We start from the raw sequence: 13797 nt of genomic DNA, 5'->3' as shown, positions 1-13797 counted from the left end.
ACATACTTTCTGAGCCATTGCTTTGATTTTCCCCAAGTATCCTATTAATTTGTCTATATCTCTGACTGTTCTCTATGGACTGTCACTTAGGATGGTTCTTTAAAATATTTTTTTCAGACAGATCTTGGCTATAGAAATTTATTTTTAAAAAAAGAAAGGAAAGAAGAGGCATACTGATAGAACTGATCTATAGGTCCCAGAGCTAAAGCAGAAATCATTGCTGTGGAAAGCACATCTGTGAATTGTTTGTAAGGTGTTGTGATTGGCCTATAGTTCATATATTATAAAGGCGTTTCTCTCTCCTCTGGTAGTAGTGATATGTATGCAAGTCATTCATAGGCTTCTCAGGAGATTTTAAAACTGAGAGTATGGGATTTACATTTTTAAAAAGGAAAGAAATCCAGAGCACACATTTCTTTGACAGCATTCCTTCTATTCTGGTAGTGTCTTAAAGCTTGCATTCTTCATTTGCTTTACAAAAACACTCTTGACTCTATGAAAAAGTCTATAGATAGTTCTAGTTTTTAGTTCTAGCAGTTTTTCATCTCAAATAGCCTTTCCTTAAAAATGGCTGGATGGCTACTTTTTTGCATGCAAGTGATGTTTTCCTTTGATCTATGGTTTGCCCTTAGCAGTTCTGCCTGGGCAGTCTTTGGCAGAATTCTTGCTCTTCTCAACTTACACAAGAGGGACACTACTTGGGGTCTTTGGAAAACATCTGAAGTCAGCTCTGTCAGCAGGGTTACAGCTGTATACAGCTTTGTTTGGCAGACTAAATGAAGTCTTGAAGCCATAAATATCAGGCATTAACAATTCCTTTTCATTTTTTTATGTAACAATTAGAGCAAAGGTTTCACTCATACACCAACAGAGAAATGCATTACATTTGTAACTATTTCATTTCCATTTCAGCCATGGAAAATCATATCTAATTCCAATTTTGGCCCCAGGGCCAAAAATCTGCCCAGCGGTGCTACATATTGGTAAGGGAGATGTAGAAAAAATCCTCAAAATTGAGGGGGAATAAGTTCTTTAAAAAGTAAAAAGTGGTGTCTGCATGGGGGGGGGGGGACAACAGAAGGCATTCTAATTTGCCTACCATTCTTTCATCTAGTCAGGAGATGTGACAAGACACAGGGAAAAACATGGAGAAGAGGAAGACTTAAATAGAAATGGGGACAAGGTGCAGGAGGCTGAAAGAGTGTCTGAAAGAAAATGGCAGCTGAGGTGCAGAAGATAAACTAAGTGGGAGGGAAGGAAAGTGGAGAAGCCACTACCATTCAAGGATAAAGGGTGGGAGGGAAGGTGTAGGGACAGGAGAGGGGTAGTGGGATTTTCCACCTTGTTGGGATATAATAAACATTAACTGCTTGATCTTCCCTCTTGCTTGCAGCAGTCATTGTCCAGTCACATGCCTGGGTTATCTCTCGGGGCTGCAGCACTACTGCTCACTCAAGTGCCAAGTGGCCAAGGGAGGGGATAGGGCTTGGGAGATGAAGCATGAGCAAGGAGAGGGGCACAGCAAGAACTACACCAGGAAGTGTTGAATGCCACAACATCTATAGCTCTGCCCTGACTCCTGATATATAATGCAGATGCTAAAAAAATTGGTTGCTATGGTCTGTTAACAGTATTTCTCCAGAGATTTACAATACCCTCGATTGCTAAATTTTACAGAGGAATTATGCACCAAGCTAGTACATATTGCTTCAGGAACGTATGTTATGTAGACAGAATTACTCTTGGAAACAGAAGAGCTCTAGAGATAAAAAGATGTGAGTAATCCTTTGCCCCAGGGTGTGCTAAACAAAATCTTACCACACTTCTAAAGCAAACACCCCCCTGAGCTTGTTTCCCATATCAAAGGAGGGCTTTGCAGGAATATGTGCACTATCAAAACATGTACTAACTCCAGGGAAAAAATGTGGGGAGTAGTATCTAGTCTGAACATTCTAATGATTATAAGGAAAAAAATGATTAGCAAACAACATTCTGTTAACATCCAATGTTACTGTAAAATTAAAAACATATGCCTGCTGATATGCATTGTAATCAGAGTGTAAAACTTTCAGATATTCTATTAATACAACCCTGACACAGCAGCTTTGCAGGCTTTCTCACACAGTTGTGATCAGCAGAGTAAGTAACAGCTTTGCTGAACTGCTTAAGATGGAGGTTAACATCTCCAGTTGCGGATATACTCAATCCTGTACCTCAATGCAGTATTTAATTCTACATAGTTTAAGGCCTAAATAAAGAACTGCACAGTAAAACCATAAATCATGTGTAGTACAACCTCCATTTTAGCTGTAATTTTTAATTTTGATCATTTAGATTAATTGCAGCATTGCTCATTTTAAATTTACTGGAGTTGTTAAATATATGTGTTCACACAGAGAGAAATGAAAAGAGTGGATTTCCTCCACTCTTTCTTCAGCTTTCTCTCCTTTCCTTCCAATGGCAGCCCCTCTCGGGAAAATTCTGTCCTTGTTGCATGGTGCCAGTTCCTGTTCTGCTCACAGTTGCATAGTGGAGAACCTGCAAAAGATTCAGGGGGGCTCACTTTCCCCTGTATCCGCTTCTCAACACTATTTCCTCTTTCTCTTCTAGCAATCAATGTATTCTTAAGATTCCCTGCTTCCTTCTGCTAATTTCCCTTTTAGTTGTTCCTCATCTTCCTAATTTCCCTTTTAGTTGTTCCTCATATTTATTTCATTTATTCCCCAGATTTCTCCATAGTTGGCACCCAAAGCAGCTTTACATCATTCTGCACTTTATCCTCTGAAAAGTGTGTGGCTGTTCTGAAGTCACTCAATGAGCTTCCATGGTGGAGTGGGTATTTGAATTATGGTCTCCCAGACACTAATCTGAAATTCTAACCACTATGCCACATTGGCTATCATGGAGTAATTTAACATTAGCAGGCATCCAGATTCAGGTGAGTTGTGCAAGTTGCATGGTACCAAGTCGCCTGGTAGTCACTTCCAGGCCTGGCCCCAGTGAGCCCCAACTGCTACCTGGTGATCCAGGAGCAGTGCTACGTCTAAGAATACTTAACAACTGTAAATTTGATTTCCCAAGGGTAGGTCTGAAGCTTTAAAGCCAAATGCTTTTTGTTATAAGTAAAAAACTTATTTTACTTGCCAATATATGAGTTTCAGCTTGTCCTTAAAAGTGCCCAAGTTCCTTTCAATTTCCTCATCCTTGCTTTATGATAAAGTATGTGGCTATTCTAGCACCTTAATTTCTGGTAAAACTGTTTTTGCCCTGGCAGTTGTAATTTAGGGATAATTTTACTGAATTTCAATTCAGACTACAGACCAACAATGATCCGAAATCTAATAAGCTTGTGGTTCAACATCAGTATGTGGTAGAACAAACAATAGGCAATGGGACAATGGATGAAGGAATTCGTTTACAGTGATCCCAAATGTGAATCCATGAGCACCATAGCACTGGCCAGTACTTTCCCTGGCACCCCACTACCCCTTTTCAAATCTGCACAGGTTGCCACGGGTTCAAAAAGGCTGAGGATCCCTGGTTTGCACATTCAGCAAAATTTGATACTAAAGTGGATCCATCAATAACAAATGCCCATGAGATGCTGATTCTGAATCTCCCAGGTTATGAAAAACACACACCCTATGTAGTAGGGTTGCCAAGTTCTACCTTGGCCATGGCAGGGGACTAAATTAATGTATGCTTTGCATGCATGTGCCATGATAAAATCACCTGTAAGCAGGAGTCATTTTGTAGAAAAATAGGTGGTGGAGCTCATCCAGGGATTGTTATGCAGCTGCACCTACTGTTCAGTGGACAAGGTAGGTAGGTGGGGAGGAGGAAGGGGAACGCTCACAAAGGTTCAGGAGCTGTACTCCTGCTGAATTCAAGGTCTGCCTGTAAGTGACATTATCACACAGGGCACGTCGTGCTGGGGACACTCTAGGATTTGGGTTAAAACTCTATGGTACCATAGAACTTTCCCCTGAATGCTAGAGTGTCCCGGGTGCAATGTGCCCTGCATGATGTCACTTCCGGGTGACATTATCATGCTGGACATGTGCAATGATGGAGCTCTTTGGGGGCGGGGATCCCCCAGGCAGCCCACTCCATGCTGGCGGGTTGGAGGCCCCCAAATCGGAGGATCTCCAGCCCCCAGCGGAATCTTGGCAGCCATACTACCTAGCTACATAAAACTATCAAACAGTAGTTCCAGCTAAGCCAGCTTCCTCCTTCTTGCAGGGTGTTTTTTATTGATGGATGGCATTAATAAAATGCCCTCTGCAGCTTCAGAAGTATTTTGTTTCATGAGCCACTCAATATGTGTGAAAGAGCCACATGTGGCTCCTGAACTGCCGTTTGGCCACCCATGTCAGATTTATATCCCATTTTCTCACCATAATATCATTGGCTTACATTAGAAAAATAAACCCCCTTTCCAATATATTCGTCTCGTGGACATATTATTCTGTCGCAGAAATTATCCCGGAAGCCAAGCATCCCCACCGGCCTGCTGCGACATCGTCGACCAGCCCCCGAGGGAGACGAAATCTAAATTCAATAAAGCACTTTTCTGGCGCAGCCCGATATACGGCTGAGCAAGTCCACTGAGAAGTCAAGTTTGGGTTTATTACCCTTGTGTAAAACGCATCCCTATATTATACCTTCTTGCCCGGCCTAGAGCCAAAATACACAACATGAAATCCACACAAGTCAGGAGACGGGTTTCTCACTCGAAGTGGCAGATCATCTCCCCATGCATTTAATTTATTCGCTGGTTCCGGCTGCGCAGGGCCAGATTCTTCTATAAAAGCTGTGAGGAGTCTGCATCCCCTGGTCGGGACTGTACCAAAGAAGAAGCGCGCATCCACCTCTTGCATCCGAGCGATGCTCCCCGCAGAGTCCCGCAGGCGCCAATTCCAAAGCGCATTGGAAGTGAAATGCCAATCACAGCGCTGCCTCTGCCGAGGTTCCTCCCCCGTTCAGGACCACGAGGAGCAAAGCTTCACCATCGCAGGGCTAGCGGCACCCTGTGAAGAAAGGCTGCTGGTCAATTAACCCGGCCAGAGAAGGAGAAGGGCTGGCGAGTGCATCCTTTCCCCCCAAGAGCCCTCCCCTTTGCGCCTTGCCTACCAATGGCGGCGGGCGGGCGGGGCCTAGCGGGCCGGCCATTTAGCTCATGCTCCGAAAGGGGTCCTTCCTTTTTGCGGGCGTTAAGCTGTGCTGACAGCGTCTTCGTTGCCGGGCCCGTCCGACGCTGTTATGGCAGACCAGGCGCTCTCCTTCGCCAAGGACTTCCTGGCAGGCGGCGTGGCCGCGGCTATCAGCAAGACGGCGGTGGCGCCCATCGAGCGAGTCAAGCTGCTGCTCCAGGTGGGGCCGCGGTAGAAAAAAGCACGGGGCGGGAGGGGGGAGGGGTTGTGACGCAATTTTCCTCGCTCGTGAATCGAAGGTGGGGAGGGCTTCCTCGGCAAGGACAAAGGGGCGTTGGGACGCTCGCGCGCCTCCTCCCCCCCACTCCTAAAACGCCGGTCACGTGGGCGGTGCGCTCGCCAGCGGGGCTGCTGTGCGGCCGGGTCCATTCTAGAACGCCGGGGGGGGGGGTCGGTTGGGCTTGTGCCTGCAACGCCCCGCCCCCTTCTGCGCCGAGCGTGCGTTTTTATCTGTTCTTTCCTCAGCGTGTCAACTCTCTCCTACGGGGCGGGGGGGGGAGGGAGGCAGCCGCCATCTTCGTCGGCGACAGACGTATGGCCAATTGTCTGTCACAAAAGGGAGGGCTTGTCTGGGAGCGGGAGTTCACTAGTCGGATTGGTAGGCCCCGCCTGCACGAGATGCGGCTGCTTGACAGACTCCCCGCCCCCCTCGCGCGGCTCCACCGTCGTCCCGCCCCCTGCTGAGAGCGCCAGAGGGGCGGGGGCGTGACGTCGCTCGCGCTGCAGCTGAACTCGGAGGGGGGGGGAGCTCGGGCAGGCGTGGGAAGAGGGGCTGATGGTCCGGCCCTTCCCGCACCAAGTTCCCTCTGCACTGCCCGGGAAAGCCCTAAGTGGCTTTGCCGCCTGACTGCTGGGAAGAGTGTGGTTCAGCTTTCAGGCATCTTTTTTAAAAAGGGTTGCTATAAAACGCAGGTCTTCAGGAGAAGAAAGCAGGCGTTACTTTATGGACAGATATTTGTTAAAAATGCTACCAGTGTCACTTGAAAGTCTCACCCCACTGTGCTTTCAGAGGCAAAAATGGATGATAAGGCCTTTTGACTTTCCCAAGTTTAAAGTGAGCATTGGTTTACCTGACTCTTAACTTCATTGTATGTTAAGATTATGACATTATGGTCCATTAGCTTCCTTTTGGGAAATTGATCTTTTGTTCTGATTACGCTTTTCATCATCAGCTTTACTAAGGTGCCTTTTGACCATAAGTAAAGCATAAGTAGCCCAAATGAATGGACTATTCTAAAAATATTTACATCCTTTTTGCTAAGATAATGTTCTACTTAATGCCTTTCCTTTAAAAAAACCATGTAGTAAGAATTCTCATTCCATAACTACCACTTATTAGTTTCATCCTGACAGTTAACTCCTCCTTACAGTCAATAACAGCCAACAACTCCTCACTTGCAGTAATACAACATCTAACTTTAACATGGGCACTGATATCAGGGCTTATAATAAAGCCAGATTCCAACTTTGCTGCCACATACACCAAGGCAACTCAATCACTGGACCTAACACTATCAACCATACCAGGGGTGGCCAGACTGCTGATTGAGAGCCACATGTGGCTCTTCCACGCATATTGTGTGTCTCCCAGAGGCTGAGACTTTTTCTTGAGTAAGCATGCATAGCATCATGGCCTCAGTGCTGACCCATAGGTAGGCAACCATTTCCACCATGTATGAAGAGGAGGAAATAGGCAGGCTCTTCTCCACCATCACAGTGGTCATCCAGACATCTAGAGCAGGGAAAGAGAATGCAAGAGCCGATGGAGAAAAGTGAGCATGTAAAGTGGCTGTGCCACCAAGTCCAGTATTAATAAAAAATGTGTGTGTAGTATTTGTCATGTATTGTGGCTCTCAAACATCTGACGTTTATTCTTTGTGGCTCTTACATTGAGCAAGTTTGGCCACCCCTGAACTATACCATCTCAGTCTTATTCACTTGTTTATCTTCTAACACTATATACCATTTAATACCAACCATGTCTACATAGGGCAAACCCCATGCCAATGGATAAATGAACACAAATCTGACATCAAGAATCACAAAACCAAGAAACCTGTAGGAGAACATTTCTATTGCAAAGAAATTTCAGAAACAAATCAAAAAGAGAGATTGCTGAATTACAAGTTATTACAACACTCAGGACAATGGTACCCTCAGGGCTTAACAGAAATATCAGCTTCTTATCCCACTACATATCCTCACTCAGTTCTTACTTATCATTAAATGTCGTTGGCCCTAAAGGAGCCACTGGACTGACACTGTTATCACATCTGTTGCTAATTTGTTATCTGTATTCCAATATGCTGCTATGCACAGGTCTTACCAAATGTGTTATTACAGTCTTAGTTGTATTTATTGCTCAGTTATCTTGATTCTTATTTGCCCTTCCTGGCAACTAACCTCTACCTATATGTAACATTTGAGGAAATCTGTTTCAATGTATCTAAGAAGTGTGCATTGCCCTGAGCCTTGCTGAGGCAGGGATGGGTGATTGACTCTATATTTTGTATCAAATTCTCATTTTTGTTGCTGTGGTCTCCTAATTCCAGGGCCAAAGTTTCACTCACCTATATGTAACATTTGAGAAAATCTCTTTAAGTGTTTCGAAGAAGACTCTCAGTTTTCACTTATGCCCAGAATTGAAATCTGTTGGTCTTGGAGGTGACACTGGACTCAAATGTAGTTCTCATATGTTCTTTGTTAGGTCTTGTATTTATATGCTAATTTACTGCTATTCACAGATTTTACCAGCTGCTTTAATCCAGTCTTGGCTATAATCACTCAGTTACTTATGCATTTTGACTCTTAACTATCCCTTCCTGGCAAACAACTCCCCCTCCCCCCATATGTAATGGTTGAGGACATGTTGTTTCGTTGTATCTGAAGAAGTGTGCATGCACACAAAAGCTTATACCTTGAATAAAACTTTGTGGTCTTAAAAGTGCCACTAGACTCAAACTTTGTTCTGTAGCTTCAGACTAGCATGGCTATCCATCTGAATTAACAACATAGATAGCTAGTTATTCTTCAGTCTTTTAAGTTTGCTTATGTTGTTTCTTCCTTAACTCTTGTAATGAAATATTTAAAATGTGCATTTGTGTTAGAAAATGGAACTAGTCAATACTGCTTTTGAATATTAATTATTGAAATCCCCATATTCAGAGCAATCATGAAAGCCTTGTTTCTTACAGGTGCAACATGCAAGTAAACAGATTGCTGCTGATAAACAATACAAAGGAATCATTGATTGTGTTGTTCGCATTCCAAAAGAGCAAGGAGCATTATCCTTTTGGCGTGGAAATATGGCCAATGTCATCAGATACTTCCCCACTCAGGCACTCAACTTCGCCTTCAAGGATAAGTATAAGCAAGTATTCTTGGGAGGAGTAGACAAACACACACAGTTTTGGAGGTATTTTGCTGGTAATCTGGCTTCTGGAGGAGCAGCTGGAGCTACATCTCTCTGCTTTGTCTATCCATTGGATTTTGCAAGAACCCGTCTGGCTGCTGATGTTGGAAAGGCTGGTGCTGATAGAGAATTCACCGGTTTGGGCAACTGTCTAGCGAAAATTTTCAAGTCTGATGGCCTACGTGGTTTATATCAAGGGTTCAATGTCTCCGTTCAGGGTATAATCATCTACAGAGCTGCCTACTTTGGAATTTATGACACAGCAAAAGGTAAATTTATTTATTTAAAAATGAGTATGCTGCCTTTCTACTAAGTACAGGGTCCCAAAGAGACAACCATTCCACAATGTTGAAAACAGTGTTTATTAAACACAGAGTTATTTAAACCTAAACATAAACACATATTTACCTATTTAAAGTATTAGCCACCTTTCTTCCTTACAGATCTCAAGGTGACTTGCAATATTAATAAAATAGATTACATAAAAACACTTAAAATCACAGTTTAGGACTACTTTAATCAAAAGCTGTCCTAAATAAAACTGGTTTCAGCTGCCTCCCAAAGATAGAAAGTGAATGGGCCAGGTACACCCCCTTGGGGAGGCTATTCCATAATCATGAAGCTGCCACTGAAAAGGCCTTCACATGTACCCAGCAAACAAACTTCTTTGATGGGGCTGTAGGAGGGCATCTCCCTGTGAATTTCTAGGCAGGAATATAAGGGAGAAGATGGTCTTTTCAGACACTGTGGTCCCAAGTCATAGTGGTCCCAAGACACTGTAGGGATTTAAACTTCAAAACCACAACACTGCCAATTGGGCTTGGGAACAGATCAGTAGCTAGTATAATTGCTGCTCCCAATAGCTGTCCTCAACCTGCAGTCTACCCACAGTGTTCTGTACTAGTTGCTGTCTCCAAACGTTCTTCAAAGGTAGCTTTAAGCAGAGAGTGCGCTGCAGTAGTCGTGTCTGGATGTAATCAAGGCATGGATCACTGAGGCTAGATCTGAGAGACCAGGAATGGACACAGTTGACACACCAGCTGAAGCTGGGTGAAAATACTCTGAATCACCACAGCCACCTGGTTTTTTAGGAGGACTAGAAAGTCAGTGAGAGAACAAACAAAACCAAAATCTTCACTAAGTAGCGGAAGGAAGGCATACAAGTCTCTTGGGGGGCGGGGGAGAGCCATAGTTTTGGTACCACAACTGAGAAGTCATTTTCTTGTGTTTCTGCCCATCTGGTATCAGGTGGTAGGAGTACCCAAAGCAAGGCTTCAAAAGATGATTAGCAGTGGTTGAAGTAGGTTAATAAGGTGGTCCTTAAATAAGTTGAGATTTTATCTTGACCAGCTCTGGCCAGGTGCACTTTGGATGCTTGTAAAAGTGCTATGTAATTATCTTCTCTGGAGTTACGTGGGTTAGAAATGAAATAACGATTACAGTCCGGTACTTAGAAGTACAGCCCATAGAATCCTTGGAGCTGCCTCTTAAGCATACATAGGATCAGGCTGTAAAACTGACTACTTCACATGTGACACTTTTCCTGCCTGCATAGCAAACTGCAGTACTACATTACTTCTGTAAGTGTCAGAGGTTATTTGTGATTACAAATATGTGAAACAGTCTTTAGTATTTCAGGCTTGACTGAATCTGACATCTGTCACAAAACATGACAGTACAGTCTCCAGCAATCTGGGTTAGGCTGCTGAGTATAACATCATTAGAGCCGCTGTGGTGTAGTGGTTAGAGCATTGTCCTAGCATTTGGGAGGTCTAGGTTCAGATCGCCACTCTTGTCATGAAATCTTCCTGGGGGCTGGGAATCTTGGAGCAGTCACCCTAACCTGCCTTATAGAGTGGCTATAATGAGGAGGAAGGGGAAACAGTGATGTAAGCCAAGTTCTCTCCAATGTGGAATCAAAAGCAGCTTATCAAAATAAACTCAGTTTTTCTCTCTGCTGAATAGTCAGTGAACCTACCTTGTTTGTAGCTTTCATCAGTTGGTTTGTGTATTTACTGCTAAGTTAACTAAAAGTTATGATGTATTTTTAGAAGACTAGATACAGTCTAGTGTGTTGTTTTGTGCCTGTTTTTTTCAAGTGCAAGGTGCTGGTATTTTTAAATTATGAAGCAGTATATACTTATCATTGTTTTCAGAAACTGCTCTCTTTCATTACAGGTATGCTTCCAGATCCTCGGAACACGCATATTGTGATCAGCTGGATGATTGCACAGACTGTAACTGCGGTAGCTGGTGTGGTCTCCTATCCTTTTGACACCGTGCGTCGTCGTATGATGATGCAGTCTGGGCGTAAAGCAGGTAACCAGTGCTTTTTTTTCCCTTATAGAAGTATGAAGTAACATTTTGGTGGCTTTATGTTTTGGTTTAAGTGTAAATCGTTGAAAGTTTGACACCTTGTATAACTTGATAAAGTCAGTTGGAAAGTGAAGTTAAGGTTGAAAAGCCTTTGAACAGCTTTCAGTCTGTTCATATGTGATAGTTTTATAGGTATTTATCAGTGGTATGTGTCTTATATTAATTTTGCTTTATGGACAAATTCATAGAGTTGAAACTGACTACACATATTCATTATTCAAATACAGTCTCATCTTTGCTTCTCTCATTGCCTAGTTAAAGGTGTAACAAGTGAAAGTATATAGTTGAAACAGTTTCCCTAACTTAATGCGTAGTTACTTTGTAGTAAAATGAGTTCTGAAACATTTTATTTTCAGTTCTGTACAGCTTTTACATTTCTTCACACGAAATTTCATGTGGTCTTGAAACTAAATGCTTCAGGTGAACTGAGCTTGGTTTCTTTTTTCCCACAGGTGATATCATGTACTCTGGAACAATTGACTGTTGGAGGAAGATAGCAAAAGATGAAGGCGGAAAAGCTTTCTTTAAGGGTGCTTGGTCTAATGTTCTTCGGGGCATGGGTGGAGCTTTTGTTCTTGTGTTGTATGATGAGTTCAAGAAAGTAATCTAACTATTTTACTAAAATTGTGAGGTTAAATTGAACAGATCATGTAGCATAACTTACCATTATGGACCATTTGATTTTCTGAAATTCCTGTGCAGCGTCTATTTATCGGGACCAGATCATGTTTCTAAGTAGTCCTTAGAAACTACCTTCAGTGAACTGGTGTACTTTGGAATACCATTACTGAGGTATCAGAATAGACTGTTCAGTTCACTGATTGTCTGTTTTTGGTGTTTACTATAGTGGAGGTTGTATTAGGTCCAAGGGAGCTGATTTGCACTTGCTTGTAGATCAGCTTGAAATTTCAAGTCTTATTTTACAGGACCATAAAATCATGTTTGGAGAACTACTCATCTAACAAATCACGTTTTTCCCCACTTGTACTTAAGCACTATGTACTTGCACAGCTGAACATCTAGCATTTGTGTTCTTTTAAATTTGGGGCATTCTGTGAAACAATAAATGTACTTAACCCTGTTCTTTGTGTTGAATTTGCTGTTATATCTGACCACTGGAAGCCTTGTACATAAAAAAAAAAAACATTTCATTTTCGTTTTAAAATTAGGCTTTAGCGAATAGAAAAAGAAAGCAGGCTGTTATAAAAGTTTGTTATGTAAAAATGATGATGGGCAAAATGCAGCCTGAGGAGTACCTTAGTATCTTGTCAGTGTGTATATAATGACTTGCTTTAGAAATAGGTACCACTTTTATAAATGGGTAAATGGTAGGGTGACTTCACAAGCAATGATCTTATTTCTGTACATACAGTACATTATAGCATTCTGTTGATCCAAATCTAAGTTCTCTTCTGCTAGAAAATAAGTTCTAATGATGTGATACATTCCATTGGATATATGGGTGTAATGCTGGCAAGTTTAAAGTTGCACTAGGATATATGATGAAGGATACTAGTAATTATAGGAAACTAGATTGGATGTTGGTGTGGCTCCTTATATGAAACTTGAACCATTGTCCAGCTTAGACTGATTCTGCATTTAGCACTTCCCTCCCTTCTGTGTGGGGCTCCTCAAGGTGGCTCTTTTTTCCAGATCCTGCATTGGCATCTATGAAGCAGGGCTGTGTGTGCCCTGCTTGCTCCTTGCCTCCTACAAACTCAAGAGCTAAGAATGAGACCAGGACAAAGGCTAGTGTGGAATTGGCCATTTTTTCCCTCTTGTGATTCTTAACCAGCAATGTAAATACTGGAAAAAAATACTGTAAGATTTGATAGAGCAGTCTTAACTGTTTAGTAGCATAATGGGACGAAAGGTCCCAGTATCACTGAGCTCAGTGATTTGTTGGTAATTTGTAGTACTTAATAAAAGAAAATCCAGAAGCTCAAAAACTGAAGGGCAGTTGGAATCCATACTTACATGGAAATGAGTTCTCCTTAACTGGCAATATTGGTTAGGCCTTTATGTATATACTAGTTTATAGCTATAATAAAAACTTATGAGTTCATACAATAGCAATAAAGATTAAAGAACTCAGATGAATTTGGAGTGCTCAAGACTTGGGACTTGCAGGAACTGTTTGACATTAGAAATCAACTAAGCAAATTTATGTGACCTCAGAAGTTTTGACTTGTGCCTGCAGCTATTTGTAAAATAAGGTTTTTAAAAAAAGTTTTATAAATTTATTGAAAAATCTCATAGAGTATACAATATTATATTAGGCAAAAAAAGAAGAGTACATTGTAAAATAACTTCATACTTTAACTAAAGGTCTGGTTGTTTTCTGCTCTCTGAAGAACTGTGTTTATAAATTTTCATTCATATAGGCTTGCATAATAATTAATTAGTTTGTATGTTGAACATAGTAGAATGCTGACAGGAAGAAAGCTGATTCATTTGAAATGTGGGGGTGGAGGAGACATTTATAGATACTGTGGACTGCTAAAAAAAAGGGGGGGTCAAATCAAATCATGCCTGAATTCTCCTAGAAGCTAAAACAGCTAAACTTGAGACTATATTCTGTGATAGCAAAATTGCATTGACTGCTCTTTGCCATTAGAAATAAATGGTCTGACATTGTGTGACTCTGGCTCATAACTGGGATGAGAACAATCATAATCAGTATACTGTAAGAAAAACAAGCACCACTTCAAGGATGGTGTTTTATTTTTTTAAGTAGATTATATAGAACTAAACATTGTGCTTTTATAAGTTTGGTCTAAACAACTAAACATTCTA

The 13797-nt window shown here is 42.0% G+C and overlaps 1 protein-coding gene across 1 annotated transcript; it reads left to right on the top strand.

Annotated features, from left to right (window-relative positions):
* Positions 1 to 5242: 5242 nt before the first annotated feature.
* Positions 5243 to 12082, top strand: SLC25A6 (solute carrier family 25 member 6). Its single transcript, XM_060233900.1, has 4 exons — positions 5243 to 5373; positions 8408 to 8894; positions 10804 to 10944; positions 11454 to 12082. Exons 1-4 carry the CDS (start codon positions 5263 to 5265, stop codon positions 11609 to 11611), a joined length of 897 nt encoding a protein of 298 aa, XP_060089883.1. The 5' UTR covers positions 5243 to 5262; the 3' UTR covers positions 11612 to 12082.
* The last annotated feature ends 1715 nt before the right edge of the window (positions 12083 to 13797 follow it).

This window comes from Heteronotia binoei, chromosome 3, assembly GCF_032191835.1.
Source record: "Heteronotia binoei isolate CCM8104 ecotype False Entrance Well chromosome 3, APGP_CSIRO_Hbin_v1, whole genome shotgun sequence".
In the NCBI taxonomy this organism is placed as follows: domain Eukaryota; kingdom Metazoa; phylum Chordata; class Lepidosauria; order Squamata; family Gekkonidae; genus Heteronotia; species Heteronotia binoei.
The sequence above is the reverse complement of the archived record's forward strand: the minus strand, read 5'-3'. Positions and strand labels throughout refer to the sequence as shown.